Below are 23,872 nucleotides of genomic sequence, written 5' to 3' on the forward strand. Positions count from 1 at the left end.
TTCCAGATTTTGAAGAGGGAGAGGGGAAAAGGGAGGGAAGAATTGGGAGTTTGGGATTAGCTGATGCAAAAAAATCATATATACGATGGATAAACAGCAAGGTTCACTGTATAGCATGGGCAACTACATTCAACATCCCGTGATAAACCACAATGGAAAAGAATATGAAAAAGAAATAGATATATAACTGAGTCACTCTCTTGTACAGCAGAGGTTAACACAACATTGTAAATTAACTACTCTTGAATAAAATAAAATTTTAAAAAAAGCTAGTCTTCTCAAAGAAGCCCACCCTGACCACTCTGTTTAACCCTGTTCCTGCTCCCACCCATCTCCTGATCGCTTTCTCTTCTTTTATAAGATCAATTAAGATATTGGCCACTTAATGTCCCCTTTCATCAGATGCCAAAAGCTCATTTGCTATGAGGTAATACAAAGCCTAGCCCACTTTTTATTGTATTAATTGAATATTTTCATTCAAAGAATTTTTAGGAAGATACTGCTGCTGCTGCCAAGTCACTTCAGTCGTGTCCGACTCTGTGCGACCCCATAGACGGCAGCCCACAAGGCTCCCCCGTCCCTGGGATTCTCCAGGCAAGAACACTGGAGTGGGTTTAGGAAGGTACTATATGAATGTAAAAGTAAGGTTACAACAACTTACTGTGTATTATTTATTGAGCAGACACTATACCATAAATCACATACACAATATGACTGAAGCTTCCAACATCCCTTCGCTACAAATATAAACCTTCCTTTTTAAATTGGTGAGATTAAGTAAGTGATCCAAGGTCAGGTAACAAGTGACGGAGCCTGTTGGTTCTGCTACTAAATGACTGTGCAACACAGTATACATTTTTGGATAGAAATAAAATATTTTGGTCAGAAATCATACTGTGAAGTGAGTATGGGCTGCATGTGAGAAGCTTATTATTTATGAACCAGGAAGTAACAGACTAAATGGGTTCTTACAGGACATGGCTGAATGTCACGTGAGGGTGTGTGCTTATGCCTACTGATGCCAGGGTGGGACGAGGGCTTGGGAAAAAATATACCTTAAAGCCTCCTCTGGTTCAAATTTACTCAGGTTTCATATTTTAAAGCTCTCTTTTGCTTAAAAATGTTTTACTCTGTATTCATTATTACTACTTATAAATGTTTAACTGGATACCTAAGGACCCCACTATAAGACTACTTCTCCCCTGAATATTCTGCAGAATATTGACTGTGTCTCAGTAGAGAACAAAGCCAATACCTTCCCCCACCCCGTGATTATTTGCATATCCAAAATAAAGAGGATGGTTAGTAATCAATTAATGAATTCTGAACTACTCTACTAACCAATTTGGTAAAAGTCTCTCTACTCCTTTCTACCTCTGACCATCATCCCCAAATCATTCAGTTTCCAGGATTCTGGGCTATAAACAATTTGATAAGAGTTATTATAAAACTCTCTTGTGATTGGCTAGACAGAAGTCAGATATAATTCTGATATTAGCATGCATGAATGCTAAGTTTATTCAGTTGTGTCCAACTCTTTGTGACTCCATGGACTGTAGCCCGCCAAGCTCCTCTGTCCATGGGATTCTCCAGGCAAGAATAATGGAGTGGGTTGCCACGCCTTCCTCCAGGGGATCATCCCAAACCTAGGGATCGAACCTGCATCTCTTATGAATCCTGCATTGGCAGGTGGGTTCTTTATCACTAGCATCATCTTTCAGGAAGTCAAGCATACTTCAGAAATTCACAATTCATAAAACATGGTAACATCCATTGCAGTTCAGCTTTTGCTTTGTTTCTTTATCTGCACCAGGAACTGGCTAAATAATTTTGAAATAACATTATAAGCTTAAATTTGACCACAGGGAGAAGCTGTCTCAGAGAATCAGAAGGAACATCAGCCTTTGTATCAGGAATCTTAGTTCAGTCCAGGTAGTGTAATACACTGCAACTTAAGCAAGCAAGTCATTTAATCTCCCTTGACCCTATGTGGGACCTGAAGCAGCTGCATCCAGAAGAGACCCATCAACTCTAGATGCCTTAGGAAATGCTTATGACAATGTGCCCATGTTTATAAGAAACTGGCATTTTTTCTTTTTCTTCTCAACTTTTCAAAATTAAGGAACTTAAAAGCATCTAGGTACTACCCTGGTGGTCCAGTGGCTAGGACTCCACACTCCCAGTGCAGGGGGCCCAGGTTTGATCCCTGATTGGTGAAGTAGAGCCCACATGCCATAACTAAATATCCTGTGTGCCGCTAGGATGACCCGGCACAGCCAAAAGAAACAAACAAACAGCATCTAAATTTAAAAAATTTTTGTTGAAAAAACGAAAGCCAAAAAGTCGTTAACGACTCCAAACTTGCAAAGATTTCAGGGGCAGGCTCCAAATTTTAGAATCCCCCAAGAAAGGAAAGAAGAGAGAATTTTGGGTGATTAAATAAGATGATATAAGTAGGACTGGCTGTATAATTTGCAGGGCTCTGGGCAAAATGAAAATGGGGGGCCCTTGTTAAAAAACTGCTAAGAATTTCAAGATGGGGACAGTGCAGCACTTAACCAGGCGTGGACCAGGGGAGCAGGGCCCTGTGCAACTGTACAGGTCACACACCCACGCCACGGGCTTTAGGGCTACGGGCATGAGAGCTAAAAAGTTTTTAGTTTCTATCCCTGAACAAATGGATCATGGTTACTGAAGTGAGTCACTGCGGTCAGAAAGGTATCTGAACTCTTATCCAAAACCCATGATTTCCCAAACTTACCGCAAGGAAAAGTCCAATAAAATATTTTTAATAAAATATTTTTAGTTAATAGGCCCTCTTTCATTTAATGGGAATGACTGAACGGAGTTCTTTTCTGGGGCCACAGCTGACACTCTCACTTGTGAACATCCATGACCAGCCTGCTGAGAACTAGCAGAGAAAGGAATCACACAACGCTGATGACTAGTGACTACACCTGGTGGGCGTGTGTGCTCAGTCGCTTCAGTTGTGTCTGACTCTTGGCGACCCCCTGGACTGTACCCCACGGACTGCAGCCCGCCAGGCTCTTCTGTCCATGGGATTCTCCAGGCAAGAATACTGGAGTGAGTTGCCATGCCCTCCTCCAGGGTATATTCCTGACCCAGGGATCGAACCCCAGTCTCCTGCATTGAAGGCGGATTCTTTTCCCACTGAACCACCAGGGAAGCCGAGCAACCTCGCTTGCTGGTATCCAAACCCCCTCCAGGCCGCCCCACGACTGTGGCCAGTGCTCACCACCCCCTGTGCCTGCAGCTCCTCACAATGTCTACACCCACGGGTGTTCCTGTGGTCCTCTCTCAAGCACCTGCTTCCCCACCTCAAAGCTACGGAATCTGAATTCAGTATAAAAACAGAGGTCATCAGGTGGCCAACCTCTCAACTTCCCTCTCTCGGCTGCTACTCTGACTACATCTGCGAATCCTTCTGGCTCCCAGCCCATCCCCCTTCCTTGAGAGGCTTCACCATTTTATCCCCATTTTTATCTACACGTCCAATCTTTTCCTTCTTTAAGTAAGTGTTCCTCCTCGGCATATAAATCAACTCAAGTACTTTTTCTACCCCCCTCCTCGATCCTAGTTCCAGTCTTCTTTTTCGCTCTTCACAGTTCATTATTTGAAAAAAATACATCCACACTCTCCCATTTCCACTTCCTCTCTTCCTGGTCCCTCTCAACCAGACTTGCACTTGCCCTCTCCTCCCTTCAGCCCATTTCCTAATTCCTGGTTCCTCAAATGGAGCTGTTTTGTTTTTTTTTTTCTCGCTGTGAAGCCCAGCATGAACCATGGCAAACCCCACACGAGGAAATGCTGGTCAACAGGATTCCAAATCAGCCATGAATGATTTCATGTCATTGAGGAATACGGGCAAAAATGAGATGGTACCAACAGGTGACTGCGATATTAAATTCTCGATTTGAGAAGGGAAAACTCTTCCACCTGGGTCTCTGAAATAGCAAAACACCCTTGTAATGTTTTTAGAGAGGCAGAGACACTCTCTCCATACAAAGGGCAGAGTGTCCTTGCCCTGCTGTAAATGTTTTAGCAGCTGTGGAAACTTTCAACAAAATTTACTTCCAGCAACTAGACGCGATGTGCGAAAACTGGGCTTTTCATCGTGGAGACTGAAGCACTTACTAAAGCAGCGGGGCCTTGGAGGCACAGCCCGGAGCTGTGTGGCTCCTTCTCACGGCTCTGCCTGTGAGCTCTAATGTGGTTTTCCATCCCCTGCCGCACGCCACTGCACCTCTTAAGAAAGCATGTATCCTGATTTTGAACTCTTTGCATGACAGGATGAAATACGGTGAGGGAACCCAGGTATGCATTACACCTCCTTCCCCCTGGAGCACAGGGGAAATGATCCGACGTGCAAACACGGGCATCCTCCCAGATCTTTGGGGGTTAAAGCTCCACACACACATGGAGAGTGACTGCCAGGTCTACACACACGCCCCTTTCCTCACCATGCTGGGCATCCCTCCTGAGACACCTAAACATGCTTCACCTTAAAATCTTAACATTCACAAACGCGCCCAGCAGCTCTCAACTAGTGTATTAAATAGTGAGAGAAACTCAGGCCATAGGAGCTAAAACTTGGCCCAAAGGAGCTCCTTCTTTCCTTCTGCTGGGCAATAAAATCCTAGGAGATTTCACGTAAGAATTCTGGCTGCAGCAAGTGTGCACTGCTGCCTCTGATAGGAAATATTTCATTTGACCAAGCGCCCACTGTGGAAACGCTGTATGCGCTCGGTCTCATGAAACCTTTAAGAGTTTACAGCAGTTAGCTTTCCTTCATGATAGAATTAATAATTCTGATTCAACAAAAGATTTCCTGTGGACATTATTTCATTTAACAAAAGCAGCAGATGTCTATTTATGAGGACATGAAGTTTAATGTGCATACATTTTATAAAGAAGTTTTAAGGGTTCAGTTTAATCCAACACGGGCTGATCGTGCACCTACTATGTGTAAAGTGTTAACTTATCTTGTGAGTGTCATTGTGGGTTTGGCCTGGAGCTTTTGTCCTCAGATATCTGAGGACAAATACCTTTAATTGCTGAAGCCTGTTTTCAGTACAGCCTCTCTCAATCCTCAGGTTTCAGATGTTTCCCTAACTTAGAGAAAGTGTACTTTTTTGAGAAAGGAATTAATTACCTACTGAAGAGCTTGTATACAGTGAAGGTTGAGACACGAACATTCATTATTCAGAAAGTATGTGAACCTCAAGTTGTAACACTTTATGTCACAAAATGAACATCACTTGATTGATGACAGAATAAAAGGTATGTACTTTCCCCCTCTATAATATGTGGGCAAACAAAATAATACATGCAGAGTTATTTCTCTTAAATATCTGGCAAGGCATATGATTGATTGTTAGGAATTTTTTGACTTGGTTAAGACAAAATTTAGCCAAATGTTAAAGCATGGAAAATGTTGATGTAGGCAAAGCGAATATTCTGATAAAGCTGTAACATCACCCCAGCACACAAACATGTTGAAATCTTACCGTTAGGTTGTCATGCACTCTGCTTCCCTGCAGCGAGCATTAGCTTTAACCCTTCAGTGCTGCTGCTGAGTTTCATGTTTAGGGAGAGGGTGGAAGCTTCACTCAGGAACAAGCTTTTACTTGGGTGATGAGCTGATGAGCGGCAGTTTACGCGAGAGAATGGCCGTCTCACCTGTGTATCTGATCTCAGTTAAAATATATCTATTTTATAGTCAATCCTCGTTCAGAAGGAGACTCTCGTATTCGCGAATGCCTGGTGATTTGTGTGGACTGTGTGTTTAAGAGATTGTGTAAATTCTGGGTGGATCATGAAGATCTTTCTCTTCCTCCTGTGAACTTGCTACCTCCTAATGAACTTCTGAATGGCACATCGTTTCGATGACATAACTTCAGCAACCCTGAGGGTTTGCTTTCCAAGTGAACGGCCCTTGGAATGAGATGGCTATTTTCTGGGTTTGCCTTTGCAGTGATGGTGAGAGAAAGCCCTCACTGAAAGGGTTAAGGGATGTTACTGCAGCAGTTATCAGCAGACCAGCCATCTACCTTTGGTACTTACAGGAATTTTATGGCTCTTGATCATATTATCAAATTCTTCATTAATTTTTTTGTATTTTTCTTCAGTGCGTGGGGTGAGTGCATAAGAGGAGTCGGGGTCGGGGCTTTCACAGCCTTTGTTCTCTTTCTTGTTCAAGGCCTGCCAGGTTCAGAGAAATATCAAGAGTAAAAAAAATGAAGGGTGTTTTGAGTACTTACACACAATCTTTGCCTGCTGATCATTAGATCAATATCTTCGTTAATTTTCCTGTACTTGTCCTCAGACTCAGGGCTGTGACCTACTGAATCGTCTGCATCAGGATCTGGGCTGTCACAGCCATTAAGGCCCTTCTTTCTCAACGTCTGAAATACATAATTTGGAAAGTTCAAACCTAGACAAAGGCTGTAAAAGACATTCAGGGGTGTCATAGACGTTTAAGCTTGCCAGTATTTTAGGTTATTACATGGGCTATATTACATGAGGGTAAAGAAACTGTAGAGAGAAACAGTGAGTCATTTCAACAGTGCACTCATTACTACTCAAGAAAAAAAAGTAAAAGGGAAATATTCATTCTGAAACCAAATTAAACAAACAAAAGATGGGATGAGGGTCGAAGTTCCATGATCTGGAATGCATACGTGCTTCCAATATCTAGTGAGAGACAATCACAAGAATACAAGGGCGCAAATTGCAACACTATTTTCCCACAGAAAAATTAGAAGTCAGGGCATTACACAATGATTTCTGAAAATGTGATCATGACAAAAGCAGAAATGGTGGAAAGAGATCCCCAGTTGGAGTTGAAAATAATGATTGGAACTAAAAGCGCCCTGCACCCCACCTTTGGATATGTGCTTGACAGCAAAAGGTGGTAAGAGAATCCAGCTAACGTTCTCCCGAAGTACCCATTATGAATGTTTAGACACTGTGATCAAAAGGAGAATCACCTTCGTTTACTCTGGTTAGAGTTCTGTATGTGAAAATTGTACTAAAATGGATAATACTGAGAAGTTGTCTGCCTGAACAGAGGCTGAAAGAAAAGTCAACACAGCTGAGCGGAGAGCTTCATTAGGAAGGAAGAAGTGTGTGTCAGTCGCTCAGTCGTGTCCAACTCTTTGTGACCCCGTGGACCATAGTCCGCCAGGCTTCGCTCTCCATGGGATTCTCCAGGCAAGAATACTGGAGTGGGTGGCCATCTCCTTCTCCAGAGGATCTTTCTGACCCAGGGATTGAACCCAGGGATCAAACTCAGGTCTCCTGCATTGCAGGCAGATTTTTTACCATCTGAGCCACCGGGGAAGCCCTAGGGTTTCATTATCATGAGCTAAGTAAGGAAGTCAAAGAACACTGCAGAGAGGTAACCAAGTCAATAACTACCAAACTAGCACAAGTTCCTCCTGGCTGCAGCTCAGGAGGATTACCCTGCGACTGCCTCCTGACACACGAGTGAAAACTCAGTGCCTCATCTGCAACCTCCTGAACGTACATCTGCTCTAGTCTCAGCTGTCACAGAAGGATAAATACTCATATCACGCTGTAACAGGAAAAGTATGAGTCAGGAGTCCTGAGTTTTTACTTTTCTTTTTTAAAAATTGATGGTTGTCAACTTAATTGGACACAATCCGAATTTACAGACAGAGTTACGTTTTTAGAGATTATAAAACTTCTGATTAATCAATCACACAGCTTGCCATGTACACTATTAACAGACTAGCAACTTTTCTGAATTTTCCCAGTACTACCAAATCGTTTCTAAAAAGCTGTGTACCTAAGTGTCTCTCATTCATGGAAAGTTCAGCAGAGCTCATCTTTATTAAAGATCAAATTCACATACAAATAAAGCGAGAGCTGTGACATCAAGCTAAGGAATTCAAAACTGAGATAACACTCCATTTTTAATTCATGCAATTGAGGAAAATAAATAAGACAACATGAGTTAAAAAGGGGGTGTCAGTCTTAAAAATTTAAACTCCTTGGCTCTTATTGATGTGTAATACAAATGTAATGCTTTAGAAATTAGTTTGATGCACTAAAGATATTCACTTAAAATCAAACTGAGAGCTACCATTTTGAATACATCTATGATACACTGTGGCTCTGTAAATATTTATTAATGTTACAGTGATATAATATAACAAATAAACATATGGTTACAGCTTATTATGTGGTAAAATGTTTGAATATTAAAATGAATATTTTGACACACGATGATAAAATGTACATTTACAATCTTGGGGAATTTATAATTGGTGGGGCCACCTGTCCCCCTATCATGGATCTATAGCTATCATTTTTCACCCAGAGTAAGTACTTCCAGAGGGTTCCTACAATAATACTATTGAGGATGTCACAATATATTAGAATAATAACCTCACTTCTAACTTAACTTCCTAGATTTTAAACTCTTTCATTGACATTATCTCAATTGCAAAAACATTCTTCCCTGTGATGACTATTTGTATTATGATGTGGTTCCACTTTGATCTTTACATGTCCTTGAGCTTTTAAGAATAATTTCTGATTGTCTTACATCACATTCCATGGATTTTTCATAAAAATTCTCTTACGCAGAAAAAATATGTAAGATCAAGTACATATTATCTGATTTTTAAAAAATTTATCTACTGATATTTCTTTAAGGCATGTTAAGAATATTCTTATATAAACCCCTAATTTAAAGTCTTATCTTTTATAACATTAATTTGTAGTCTTATCTAGATGGTAGAATTTTCCATGTGCACCCGAATCTTTTACCCAATAAATCCTCTTATGAAAACTATAGTTGTTTTGATGTGCAGATTTTTGACAACAGAACGCAAGGGTTAGGAGAGGCCTATCAACTGTCATTACAATCCATCTGGCATGTACATGTGTGCTAAATATTCTTACAAAGCTTTCGGGGTAGATATTCTGTTTGGTTTATGAAAATTCAAACATCAATTACACTTTATTGAAAGATCTCCACAAATATTAACTCATTATCTCTCACAAATCTTCCATGAAGATTTTAGGGAAACCTGATGCCAGGTCTCAGGCCAGCAGAGCCCAGCATGATGACCCCCCAACGTCTCCTGCCAGGGCACCAAGGGGTCACCGTGCCTCTTCGAGGCTTTCCCACACCCGTGAAGTGTAAAGTGAGAGACGTGGAATAGATCTCTTCCACTCACATAGAGCTGCAGCAGTGGACTGGACACTGAAAAAACTAGGTAGAATTTTTAAAAATTAGGCTGTGGGAAATATTAAAGTATAAAAACATGGCTAAAATATTGATACTTCTTAGATGTCAAATTTTAGACCAAGTGGGAATGCTTGTTGTTCAACAAAACACTTCTCAGTTTATAGATTAAAAAATGAATTAGATCAATAGCTCCTTTATACCTGAAGAATTAACAAAGCAAGTGGCATGAAGTCACATAGGAAATGGAAGTGATGGGAGTGAGGCAGAAGCAGCGGCTCCTTTTCTCCCTGTAAATGCTTCTTGTATCTGACTATCTCGTCCTACAATGAATATCACCACTATTAAAGTAACAAAATATCTCTACCATTTACTTTTTATTTTAAAAATTTTATATTTTATTTATAATGGTACGTTAGTTTCAGGTGTACAGCAAAGTGGGTTAGTTATACATATACAAACATCTATTCCTTTTCAGGTTTGTCTCTACCATTTAAAAGCACTTATAGTCTTATTTCAAGTTAAATTGTGTTATTTTTTTAAAAAGTGCATTTTGAGATATACAAACACAAAACCCAAGAGCATATTAATATTGAGTTCCAAATTCCCATAACCACATAACCAGAACATTGAAAAAATTGTTCAAAAATATTATTCTCGGCTGAGAGCTTGTAAAACACATTTCTGCCAAGAACAAATGATTACAGTGGAATTATAAAGCTCTGAAAATGGAAGAAATGGCACAAACTTTACCATAGTTTGGATGTGAAACCTTAAGAGTAGTCTTATCCTTAGTATATCAAAAATCTACAGCTGCTTAATGATGACAAAAGAATTGCTATTAGATTCAGCCAAATCTGTTTTTATCATAGTAATGAATTGTTGCTATTAACTAAAGGGATTACTAAATGGATAAATAAGCATTATTCCTTACGGCCTTCTTCTAGTAAGATCAAAATTTCTGTTGCTGGCCTTTGAAAGCGTCTCTGATCTTTTATAAATGTGACTGGTCAGGTAAGGCACTTATATCTCTATTCTTTCTCAGGGGCTAGAAGTCCTGTATGTATTAGTACATACTGTAAGTGCCTCTTGGCTGACTATGTTTTGAAAAGATTTATTCCGTATGTCAAGAGAAGGCAAGATATCTACGGAAACCACCAGCATCTCTTGCTACGCATCTGAAGAAACTTCCCTCAGAGAACTCTGTAAATCTGGAGTCAGCCTTCCATGTGAGAGTGGCATTTGTAGGGTAGATCAAGTGACTGCAGAGGCTTCTGGGATGTCCCCACAAGGCAGCGACTGTCATGCAGGGAGCTGAGAAAAGCCTTTTCTTAGAGAAGTAATCAGATTGACAGAAGGTGACACACTCCAAACAATAAACGGAAAAAGGAGTGCAGACAGGTAATCCAAAACCACGTGGACTCTCCCCTCCCAGATAGCTGGACATATGGGCCCTGCATGCTTCCATTTGCTCGCTGGGAAACCTTGAAACACATAAAACTGACGGTGATAGGTGACAGGTGCTTCAACAATTCTAATGAAAGAGATGTAGGGAACAGGTTCTATTTCCTTACTGAAAGGAATATAAATGGAAAAGAATGCCACACGGAGCTCTCATTTCTTGTCTTAGGCATTATATTATCAACTAGAAATATTCCTGTGTATACAATGGTTAAAACCGGCTCCCCTTTCTTAATTATTTCTTGTTAGTAGAAAAGAAATAACTGAACTATTGGCCTTTTTCGATTATATGCAAACAGTATATTTTATGTTGATGCTATTTAAGTAAAATTCAGCTTCTGTCAGAGACCCACCATCACAGATTAAAAGCTTCCAATCATTCAATTTCTTTCCACGTCTGCAGTTTCAGTCCTCAAGAATGTGTATTTCCATCATCTTTCTTTTTCTGTGCCTCCCCATTTCAGAGCAGAAATTTCACATCTCCTTGTTAAAAACCCCAAACCTCCCAAATTATTAATTTTTGCTAAAATTCAAACAATCACCCTTGCTTGCACAGCTAACTTTACCCTTCAAAGGGCTGATGTGTCAAGAACACACGCAGGAACTGGTACCATGAGTTCAGTGAACGTCTTGTTCACACGATAGTCAAGGGAAAAAAACACATCAACTTCGGAAAAATAGCTTCCGTTTCTCTGATAGTAAATCATCTGTGTGCTTGTCTGTCACAGTTTTATGAAGACAAGCGTCTGCTCTTCACAAGCTGAAAAATCTTTAGAAGGCAGTGAGTCCATACAGGCACAGGAGGTGCTGTTGAAACAGAGACTGCCCACCGGTGAAGGTTCTGAGTGCGGTTCACAAATACCCTCTCCACCCTGGCACTGATGCTTATGACCCTGCTACTTCCCGGCCCTTCAGTATCCGTGGAGTGGGCGCTGCCCTAAGGACTATGCTCTGTGACTCACTTCATTTAAAAAACATTCAGCGAATAATTCCTGAGAACCTTCCAAATGCCAGATACTGTTTTGTACACTTGTGTTTTTTTTGTTTTTTTTTTAGAGAAGTAGGCAATACAAATTCAAACCGAAAAGCTCTGACTCCACCTATAATATTCTGTTTTTTGGTGATTTCTAGCACAAATCACTTAGGCTGGGGGAAGATCAAGTGCCAAGAAATTCCTCCACAGGTTTTAATAATCAAAACTGTAAGCATTGTCTCTACTCTCGCTCTTGTTCCACAGTTCTTCTTTGTTCTTAATATAGAAATGAAAAGGCACATTAAAATACTGTGAATTCAGTACAATCGGTAGGTAGACTTTAATTAGACAAGCAAATCATAGCTAGTATAGAGTATGAAAAAATTAAATTTTACCCCAAATTATCCATTTGTGGTAAAAATTTTCATGAAAAATCAAAAAATATAAACCTTAATAACAGTACATTTCTCTAGGTTATTAACGCTGATTCTAACCAGATATTAACGCCTACTGGGGAAAGGCTGGGGAGAGATGGGGCATTTTATTGTTTTTGCTTTTATTCCTTCCCTCAAAAGATAATCTTAATATCAGACTGGAAATTTTTTTCACTGAATACTTTTCCATCTTTAAATAGTGGAAGTAAAAGACTGATTGAAGATATGAAGATTTTTAATGTACAGAACATAAAGAAATATCCACCTACTTCTCCTAATGGCCACAAGTGATTTCATATAAATATTTTGAGGGTGATAGTTCCTAGTACTGATACTCTAATGCTGACTGAGACTACCAAGGAGTCCCTGGCCCTTTCTCATGCCTTCTAGAAGGGAGGATAATGCTGTATAAACACTGGCCTTTCACATTTCTTGTCTTGGCTCAGCTGGGCTCACCAACTGGAATGACCCCAGGGAGTATCTGCTTCCTGCATGCAGACAGTCCTCCTCCAAGGCAGAGCTGACATAATCTTTTCCTCTCTGCAGACTTCTCTGATCACTAGGGCTGAATTAATTTCTCCCTAATTCATGCACTCATTTATAGTATACATTTTTTTCTACGTGCTTTTATCACAAGTTATTATTTATGTGTTTGTCTCCTTTGCTAAATTGCTTGGTCATTATAGCACCTTTCTTTACTTACTTTGGAAGCTGCAATATAGAGCAGAGTCTGATACACTGGAGGTGCTCAATAAATGCTCGCAGAATGAACAGAACACATATTTCCACTTCAGTGTTAACGTGTGCAGAGGTTTCATGGCTGGACAGAGGCTACTGTTTTGGTTGAAGGTAAAGCCGGCAGAGCGATCCAGACCTCCTGACACATATTACTAAGTGCCGTTATGTTCGGGGTTGTCTATGGTCCTCTGGACGCAAGGATGCTTTTTCCGAATATATGACTAAGACAATCTGTTTATATGTTTTATTTACATGTTTTTCTTCCCAAGAGTGAACTCCTGGAGGTCAGGGATCATTTACTAGTCATCTTGTAACACTAGGACTTAGCACAAGGTCTGCCGTGCAGAAGCTTAATAAATGTTTGCAGCATTGACAGACTGGATGGATGGATGGACAGAACAGGAAAAAATGTTCACAAGCTCAGTGTAGGATTTTTGCAGCTGCAGTTTCTTTCTTCACATTTTATATCATTATTTCACACTGTTAAAACTCAGTTATTATTTCAGTCTTTTCAAGTAACTGTTATGAAGTGACTATTTTCTGAAATGTTCCGCTTTTAACTTAGAAAGCAATGCAGTACAGGCATAATTTGTACTGGGAATGAAACTGGTTATAAGTCATGAGGAGATTTATATCATTAAACACTTACAGCGTGGTGTATTGGTCTACATACGGAACGTCAGAAAAACGAAGCATTTGTGAAATCTTTAAGGGCAAAAAGCCATAAGTATGTAATCTCAGTGATGAAATGAATAGGAGGGAAAAAGAGAATTCAGCACACAAGAAACAAGGGAGTAGTATTTTAGGCAGCGTGTATAAGGTTAGAAAGGGAAAAGCAGAAAGCTTAAAGAACACAGTGAACTTCTGGGAATGTGAGTCAGATCCTATAAATCTGAAGTGAGCATGTTTCAAAATTCTTGGGCAAAGTTCATCTTTTCCCTATTCCTGGACGCTGTTCCATGTTCTCCCTGGCTTTGACATTGGTCTTACTCTGGGCCAATCTCAGCCTGGAGGATTCATGGAAAATCAGGGTGATTCTAGGGCCAAATGATTCAGGCTTCCTCAGGACTGGTCAATGGTTTCAAGTTTCTAATGAACATTTCTTCCACCACACCTCCTTTGGAACCTGGCTAGGCATGGGTCAGGAGGCTGGCCTAGAACACGATGGAGATGAGGAAGTTTGGCAGGAAATGTCTCCTGACATCTGAATCCAGGAGCGATCTGAAGTGAAATATGAAACCGGGAACACTTTAATATATAGTGATTAAAATGCATGCTAAAATGTGCAGTTAATCCTAATAATCTCTTATAAAGCAAGTTTAGAAAATATAGGCTGGAATACAAAATAAAAAAGCTGAAATACAAAGGATCAAATTGTAGGTGAGTTTGAAAAATGGAGGATGCTAGTCATTTCTTAAATAAGGAAGGAAAAGATAAGGCAGAATTATAAATTAAACAAAGGTTGAGAAAGAGAGGAGAAGAGCACAGGAACAAAGATCAGGAAGCAGGATTTTCGAAAGTATGAAATATGAATGCAACTCATCTACTAACCTTTTTGGACTATGGCATTTTACTTGCAAATAGGTTACAGGGGCATAAAAGCAGATACTGAGGGCATTGATTCTTTAAAAATAACATGTTGAAGCATCATTTATAAACCATTAATGACTTATTTTAACAAAAGAAGATGTATATATTATCTTGAGTAATGACAGTAAGGTCAAATCATTATTTTTGTTTCTCTGTAGGCTCTTATCTAGTAAATGCCTTTTTATTCAAGTTGGGCCAAGGCATGATTAGTCATTTGAAATGGGAGTAGTCTTCACTGCCTTATTTATCAGTCAGCTCAGGATTGTACTTAGTCATCATACTTCCTCGTTTCTGTAGAGTTCCCATGCTCTCTGCTACATCTTTTCCCACTTACATTTTTGCTTCCAACACCTCCTTTCATCCATTCCCCTCCCAACTTTCCTTTTCTAGCAAACATCACACTTAGTTGTTCAAGCTGGAGACCCAGAAATCACCCTGCTGCTGCTGCTGCTGCTGCTAAGTCTCTTCAGTCGTGTCCGACTCTGTGCAACCCCATAGACGGAAGCCCACCAGGCTCCCCTGTCCCTGGGATTCTCCAGGCAAGAACACTGGAGTGGGCTGCCATTTTCTTCTCCAATGCATGAAAGTGAAAAGTGAAAGTGAAGTTGCTCGTCGTGTCCAACTCTTAGCGACCCCATGGACTGCAGCTTACCAGGCTTCTCCGTCCATGGGATTTTCCAGGCAAGAGTACTGGAGTGGGGTGCCATTGCCTTCTCTGAGAAATCACCCTAGATTCCACCATCTCTTGCCTCAACTATCGTTTTTTTCTATTTGGTCTCCCATCCTGCGTGTGTTTGTTCCCTGACCCACTTTCCGGTCAGTCATTCTTCCTTCTTTTGGCAAGGTCTGATTACAAGGCAAGTCTACCTGTTCTTATAAACCATGGAAGCTCCTACAATGTTCAAGCTGGAGACCCAGAAATCACCCTAGATTCCACCATCTCTTGACTCAACTATTGTTTTTTTTCCTACTTGGTCTCCCATCCTGAGTCTGTTTGTTGCCTGACCCCCTTTCTGGTCAATCATTTTTCCTTCTTTTGGCAAGGTCTTCTTACCAGGCAAGTCCACTTGTTCTCATAAACCATGGCCGTTCCCACCAGCCTGACCTACGAGTTTTCTCTGCAAGCCCTCCACCTGCCTCTCCGGCACTATCTCCTCTCTTCTCCCGCAGCACTCCAGGTTTTGCCAAGGGGGAACTTCTCACCATTTCCCAAGCTGGGTAGGCCTCTTAATAATACTGTTTCGATATGTGTCATTCTTTCTTGTCTGGAATAGCCTTGTTTACTCCTCCCCGCTGCTACACAAACCACAGTCATCTCAGGACATCTACTGCCTAAGGCATCCCATGTTCGGTGAGGCTTCTTCCTAACTCTCCTGGGCCCTTAGAGATTCCCATCTCTGTACCTCTAGTCCCTTGGGCAGCAAGGGGATCAAATGGGTCAATCCGAAAGGAAATCAACCCTGAATATTCATTCGAAGGACTGATGCTGAACTCCAGTGCTTTGGCCACCTGATGCGAAGAGCTCACTCACTGAAAAGACCTTGATGCTGGGAAAGACTGAGGGCAGGAGGAGAAGGGGACGACAGAGGATGAGATTGGTTGGATGGCATCACTGACTCAGTGGACGTGAATTTGAGCAAACGCCAGGAGATAGTGAAGGACAGGGAAGGCTGGTGTTCTGCAGTCCGTGGGGTCACAAAGAGTTGGACACCACTGAGTGACCTAACGGCAACAAAGCCCCTAGGACCCTTAATTTTTTGCATTTTCTTATAATACATGGTGTTTCAGATTGTAATCTATCTTTTGCCACATCAGCTTCAATACTTGATAGTGAGTCTATTAGGGCTGAATATTTCTGATGCCTGACAGAGGCTCTGATTAATATACGTGGGGTCAATATATGTTCTCAGCAACTGTTCATCGGATGAATGAATAAGCAAACAAACTTGACGGTCATCCTTTCTAACAGTGACAGACTAATTGAAATGAGTTGGGTGGTCTCCTGAGGTGATGGTGTTATTTATTTGTTTTAATAAGATTAGTAAGTCAAAATTCAAGGTGCACGAGTCTGGTTGGTTAAAGCAATCTCTGTAATTACTTCACGACTGTAGCACAGCACATCCCGTGGGAAGCAGAGGGAACAGTGGAAGTAACATAAAATACTGTAAACGGGACCCAAAGGCTTAGGCTCCTTTGTGGTTAGAACTGCTGAGTCCGAAGCATCACGGGCTGATCCTTTTCACAAAAGACTCTTTTGCGTCTTCTGGCTGTTAGTGCTTTAAGTTACCACCAATGGGACACAAATGCATTGAAAACCAAAAATACTGCAAGAGGTGCTTTTGTGCACTCCCTTCTCTTCTTCCCCTCAGAAACAAGGCATTGCATTTGAAGTAAGCTGAAGAATCGCTGGCAGTTGGGATCTACAGTTTAGCACTAGCTTATCAGAAACGCAGAAAGTTCTGGAACACATAAAAGGCAACACAAAATAACACAAGATAAAGCGACTTGAGGTTGACATCTGATCAACTCAAGTTCTGACGATTTTGATTACACCTAAGAATGGTACCTGAGGCAGCCAAACCTCACTTCTGAGACAGTCAGGCACTCCTAGATGAAGGGTAATGTTGCTTCTTTCCCTCACATCACCCTCGCACCATGAGCCTCTGCCAGGCTGCACAGAGGAAAGCGCTCCAGTGGGCTTGGCCCTGCCCCACTCTCTCTTCGGCTGGCCTTTGGCTAGATGGGGAAACCCTCTCTTTGCCATTCAGTCTCACTGCTGTATTAACACTTGCCATGTCTTCGGTCACAGGCTGGCCCAACACCCACCAATAACAGACTTTTCAGTCTGCGGTATCACTGAAAATACTAAGTTTTTTTTTGTCTTCTATTCCTCAATTTATTAAATTGTGGGGAGAGAGATTTTCAAGGACCAATTCTGGATTGTGAATATAGATTTTATTTATTGATGGTATCCTTACCTTCTTCCTATGATACCTGACATTCAAACTTACTTTCCTAATTAATTTCTCTCTCTTCCCAGTGTCTCCAATGAGTGACAATAAGCCATTCTCTACTGAAACCTCTCAATCGAAAAGTTTTGATTTTGGTTATTCTATAGAGTTTGGACAGCCATGCTAGGAAAGGGCCTCTTACTCTCCACCTTCCCAGTTAGCATACCCTGGGAAGAAGAATCCAAGTACTATGAGAGTTTTGCCTGGATCGGTGGTATGCCATCCGAGAGACTAGTATTAATCACTGTGTTAGCACACGTGGCTCAAGACATGTACTGGTCTGACTTGACAAAATGAGGTAGAGCATTACAGGGACTGTAATACATGAGGCCCAGCAACTGTGACTGCCAGGCAAGGGGAGAGTCTCAGTGTGTTCGAACAAACCTCCATGAGAGCAGAAACTTTTTTTTTTAATCTCTGTATCCACAGCAACTTGAATGTGCCCAGCACATGGATAACACCCAGTAAATATTGTTGTTAAAAGAATAACAGAATCCAAGGCTGCAGTGCCAGAGGTTTTTATTTAAGATGGAATCACAGTGGGATCTGAAAACACACAAGCAGCAGCTGCGAGGTCTGTGTTCAGGGCATGGGTTGCTTTCATTCCTACCAACCACTCTCTCTAATGCCACACACGAATTTAAATTATAAAAGGGAAGAATCATGAACTACAGGGATAATGGCATTAATATGTCTCTCTTTTATGTGTCCTCAGAACTCTGTAACTAATATTTACTTTATAATGTTCTTGTCTGTATTTTTGTTTTATTTTCTAGACTGTAAGATTCTTGTAGACAGGAAGCGTCTCTTGAGAGCTTTTCTTCTCTACCAACCAATTCGCGTGGTAGATAGCACAAAGTTTCAAGAAGTTCATTAGCTCTTCTGGATGGGGGTCATATATGAGAATACCTCTAAGGAGAGCCTGGTCACTTATAATAAGAAGGTTCAGAAAGATTGGGCTTCCCTGGTGGCTCAGATGGTAAAGAATCTGCCTGCAATGCAGGAGACCTGGTTCAATCCCTGGGTCTCATTCTGGAGAAGGGAATGGCTACCCACTCCAGTATTCTTGCCTGGAGAATTCCATGGACAGAGGAGTCTGCCGGGTTTCTCTATGGGTTGCAAAGAGTTGGACATGACTGAGTGACTAACACTTTTACTTTCAGAAAGATTAAGCAAAAGCTAGTGAGGATCCAAGTTTTCTACTTCCATTTCCTTTAACACTAACCCTTCTCTCTCTCCTTTCAACAATAGTAATGTGTGTGAGGTCTGTCCAAGGCTAGCAACCTTGGTCTCTAGCCTTACGCTTATGGCTTGCCTTTTTCAACGTAGAATCCTCTGGATCTTGGTTAACACAGTATTAATCTTTTCCTGTTATTAGGTTGATCTACTTTCTGCTTAACAAAATATAATGGATGGGATGGTCACTGGCCAGGGACTGGGCTGCTTAAACCAGTGGTGGGAGGACGCCATGGACTTGTTAGTCCTGGTGTGTGGCCAGGAAAGCAGGGTGTATTCCCAAGTGATTGACAGGCCAGCACTGGTGGCTGGGAATTTAAACGCTCCTTATATGTTTCCAAGGGTCGTCCTGCAAGCAGACTTGGCTTCACTGAATGTTAGGTTTACAGGATGCTGTCAAATGGTCAGGGAACAAATCTCTACCCGCACGCACAGCAGGCATGAAGCAAGTCCCGCAGACCAAACCTCCCAACGCACAGCAGCACACTTTCCATGCCCCTTCCTTTCTTTTCTGCACATGAGTTTATTTTGGTTTATACCTCTGATCTCTCTCACCACATTAAAAAGTGCTTGTGGGGAAGGGAAGAGTCTAATCTATTCATCTTCTACAGCTGTTATGTCATTACCACAAACCGAATATGTGGATCGGTAATAAGTGGTGGATTTTACATTCAATTACCCTGAGTAGGTGTCTCATGGAAGAAAGTTTGGTAAAACTGTTATTCTCAGTAATTAAGGAGCTTCAGGTAAATAAAAGGTGCTTAAAAATGAAAGCACTTCAAAATCCTCAGGCAGTTGCTCCATCCTAGCCCTTTCAAGGCTTTTGCTGGATTTATAAAATACACGAACACCATTCGGTGTGCTCAGTCTGACTCTTTGCGACCCTGTGGACTATCGCCCACCATGCTCCTCTGTCCTTGGGGTTCTCCAGGCAAGAATACTGGAGTGGGTTGCCATTCCCTCCTCCAAGGGATCTTTCAGATCCAGGGATCGAACTCATGTCTCCTGTGTCTCCTACACTGCAGGCAGATTCTTTACCGCTGAGCCACTGGCAAACCCTCTGACACCATTCTAGTCTCTTTAACTCGCCCACCCGGCAGCCCCATCATGGTTCTGTCTGCCAGGCCACTGCAAGCCCACCTCAGCGTCCACACAAGACTGGATTCCCAGAGGGCAGGACTGTGCCTGTTTTCTGGGAATCCCTAGGACCAAGCAGAGTACATGGCACCTAGAAATTATAAATTAATATGAATTTTAAATTCATTAATCAAAGGGTCTCTATTTGCTTTCCTAAAAACATAATTATTTCCAGGTGGTGCCAGCAAAATAATCAGAGTATCTACAGAACAGACATCAAAAATGCCAGTAGCATTTCAGAGATTGGACCCTTTGTTCAACTTTCCGCAGGGACATGCCCTCTAGTTTCCTGGCTCATTTGTTACTGGGGGTTGCTATCTCCTGGACCCATACTGTAGTTCCTGCTATTCAATGGTTTTGACATGAAGGGTCCTTCTCATTAGTGTAGACTATTATGAATTGAAGGTAATGATTAGAAATAAATAGGCCGTAGGGCATCTACAAATGGATTCTGAAAATACCTAATACACAATCCATTGTGGCAAACTGGGATCTTTTCTTCTGGATTGAACATTTACAAATAAAATATACTTCATGAGAAATGTTTTAGAAAGTCTAGCATTATCAAGGGCCGATAAAAGCCTACATAGGATGCCACCTTATCATTTTATGTGCAGATTAAAATGGCTGTAAATTTATGTGACCAAGTTAAATTCATGAAAATTAAACTCATTTCAGTTCACTTTTCTTATGCTATGACTACTATCTATGTACGAACCTATGTCCCCATAACCTTGGACCAACCTGTAGTTTATAAAAATCCCATTTCCTATGATGTCATATATGACACAGATAAGTAACATTCTTAGGTTTTGTATTCAGTCACCGTGGATTTCACATGATGCTACAAAAACTGGAGAGACAGTATTGAGAAATGATTACCAGAAAGGCACGGAAAGTTAAGTATTTAATGGAAATAATGACAAGAATGAGCGAGTATGAATAGGTGACAGAAAATATTGATACATACTGGGAGAAGAGGGAGGGAAGGGCATGAAAATATGTGAAAGACACAAGCTGAAGGTGTTGTGAAAGAGACAGGGAAAAAATAATCAAGTGAGCACATCAAGTGATCCCTTGGTATGTGAGCTGGCCTCTCCCAGTGTGTGGGCTCAGCACTTCGTGATCTAACATAAAGCTCGATCATGGGCCATCAGCACTTTGACTCATCCTGATACCCAACCCTGGCAGCAGCTCAGCACCTGTTGTCTAATTTGGAGAAGCCAACTGGCAGCTGCCAGCCCTGCAGACAGCTCCGTCCTCTGGCCCCAGACGGCCTTCTCTGGCCAGTCTGTGTGGCCTTGGGCTCCAGGCCCCCGTGGTGGGAGCTGCCTGCTTTTGCAGCCAGGATGGTTTTAATAATTTCAGCCATTATCCCTGGAAATGTACTGTAACCTGATTTTTACGTTTGGTGTTTCAACTTCTGTAACTGACGATTTCTCAGTGATTCTGTTGGTTGAGTGGTGAACTACGATTTTTCATTTGTGCAATAGTTTCTTCCATATTATTCATTAGGTAATTATAAAAACAACATTTCCCCTTCTATGGCATGAAGAGGAAATTAAACCAGTCTTCCCACACTATCAAAATATTAACCTTCCCCTTAGTTGAATCTGTTCCTCACCAATAACACCTACCATTTACTGAGCATATGCTGTGTGCCAGGGACTGAGCCTGTAGCTTGGCGTGGATCTGTTTTTTAATCCTCACAGCCACTCTTCCACTACGACTGTCATTCTACAGATGAAGAAAAAAGAAGGGCCAGGCGGTCCAAGAACTTGCCGAAGTCCACCAAGCGAGTTAGTGGCAGAACCAAGTTAACCAACTCAGTCAGGCACAAGCTCCAGAATTAGCTTTCTTAGCTCTCTCAGGATGCTGCCTCTGCAAACCTGTCCCCTTAATAAAGGCTACCTAAATTATGCCTATGTTTTCTTTTTTTATTCTTTTTCTTTCTGGATGTGCTATCTTCTTTGGTGCATGTGGGTTTTCTCTAGTTGCCGTGAGTGGGGGGCTTCTCTCTAACTGTGGTACTTGGGTTTCTCATTGCAGTGGCTTCTCCTATTGTGAAGCACAGGCTCTAGACACAGGCTTCAGGAGTTGAAGCACGTGGGCTCAGGAGCTTTGGCCCATGGGCTCAGTTGCCCAGCAGCACGTGGAGTCTTCACGGACCAGGGATTGAATCTGTGTCCCCTGCACTGGCAGGCAGATTCTTAACTACTGGCCCACCGGGGATGTCTGCCTATGTCTTCTTTGAACACTTATTCTCAGGTGAAAGTAAGTTCATGACAAATCTCATTTTTCCATAAAGGGATATATTTGCAATAGAATTCATTTTCTTATGAATGATAACTAAAATGCTTTCCCTGTGGTTCTGTTGTACTATCCACTGAAGAGAGGGGAACTTCTCAATAATATCAATATTTTGTGGAAGCTCTCAATAATATCCATATTTTGGATGTAGCTACACAGTTAAAATTAAGGGGAGATTATTGAAAACCTAAGGAAAGAAAGGTGGTTTAATTTTTTTGAGCTCTACACTTTTAAGATGAGGAAGGAAGTCCTTTGCAATAACATTTTGACTGTATCTACCTGGGTAAAACAAAGTGTAGGTTTGCTACAATTATTAAGATAATATTTTGCAAGAAATTTATGTCTCTGTTCTTAAGGAAAAAAGGTTGCTTTATAAATTTTGGTGCCTATATGACTTAGATTCACAATCTAACCGCTCAGCTCTTCACTTTAATTTGCTTGAGTAGGTAAGTGATGCCAAGTCCGTAACTACAAGATGACATTTTTGCTGTGTTTCAGGAGAGGAGGGTAGGGAAAAGAAAAGAAATGCATGCTTTTTATGGAGACAACTATTGTTTCTCTCTGGGCAAAGCTATAGGATCAAGGAGAAATCTTTCATGTGTTATAAAAACTTCTTCTTTTAAAATGGGTACATAAGCTCTTTCCTTGCCTTTGTTTTCAAAACGATACTGATAACACTGTTACTTTACAGGCCGGATGGGAGGAAAAGTAAAAGGAATGACAGTAAAGCTTCCCATTTTTTTTCCAGCAGTTAGGAAGACAGAGCAAGAAGTGAGATCTTCTTAAGTGAAAATTTCCCAAAGTCCCAAGGAAAAGGGGAAAACTACAGGAGAGTTTCAAGAACCACAAGACTTGGGCTTTGCATCTTGTCAGAAAATCCGCAGTGTTAGTAAAAGCCTGGGGAAAGGCTGGCACGGACCTGACTCAGCAGAGAAATGCCACCCACAGTCACCGACGCTGCTTCCGCAGTGGCTTAGCTGCCCTGTTTTCTCTGGAGGGTTCCCCAGCCCGGCCAACCCACACACGTCTCTCGATGGGAAACTGGACTTTTTGAAAAGTGAAATTAAACAAAGTTGTATAACATTTAAAAGAAGTTTACAATTATGATACTTGGCTTTTTACACGGGCTTAAAGTCAATTTTCTGTTGAATAAATAATATTAACCACACAGTAACCACCTAATCATTTAAAAATGCCTCAAACAGCCATCACCATCATTCTGAATAGACTCCCACTTCTTTTTAAAGTCCACTGTGAAAAAGATGAGGGGAAACAGTACCATTAAAAGAGGAAGCAAAACAGAGTCCGCGTCTGTTTCCATGAGGTCATGCACACAATTGACTACTGGTCAGAGGAATCCAGTCTATACCGAGATGGGGTGTGAAGTCAAAGCAGGTGGCTGGGAGAAGTGAGAACCCTCTCCCACTTCAACCTTTTATATTACTTTATTGCTGCAGCCAGAGGGACAGATAGAAATCAGTGAAAATTCTGTTGATCAGACACAGGAAACAGGACGCAGGAAGATGCAAGTTATATAACCAAGTTCACCTGCTGGAAAAATTGCCAGTTTCATGTGAACTGTGTGTGCATGTGTATGTATCCGTGTGTGTGTGTGCGTGTGCGCGCGTGCACACGCATACTATACCAGGAAGCTAAGCATTTCGAAAGGATCTTCAGAATTATTTCTGGGTAGATGTATTTCTGCATAGCTGTTTTCATCTTTTTGCCCCCAGAAGGAAATACT

At 41.4% G+C, this 23,872-nt stretch overlaps 1 protein-coding gene across 10 annotated transcripts in view; it reads right to left on the reverse strand.

Moving 5' to 3' along the window:
• MEF2C (myocyte enhancer factor 2C) overlaps positions 1-23,872 on the reverse strand; it is a 179,062-nt gene that overhangs the window by 38,988 nt on the left and 116,202 nt on the right. For 7 of the 10 annotated variants that reach the window (XM_070373115.1, XM_070373112.1, XM_070373114.1 and 4 more), the window contains one exon: positions 6,282-6,425. In XM_070373115.1, coding sequence (XP_070229216.1) covers positions 6,282-6,425 — 144 coding nt within the window. Of the gene's footprint in view, positions 1-6,084; positions 6,223-6,281; positions 6,426-23,872 lie in introns of all 10 variants that reach the window. The other 3 variants (XM_005905812.3, XM_070373119.1, XM_070373120.1) reach the window with 2 other exon arrangements.

The sequence above is a fragment of the Bos mutus genome, chromosome 7 (assembly GCF_027580195.1).
Source record: "Bos mutus isolate GX-2022 chromosome 7, NWIPB_WYAK_1.1, whole genome shotgun sequence".
Taxonomy (NCBI): Eukaryota; Metazoa; Chordata; class Mammalia; order Artiodactyla; family Bovidae; genus Bos; species Bos mutus.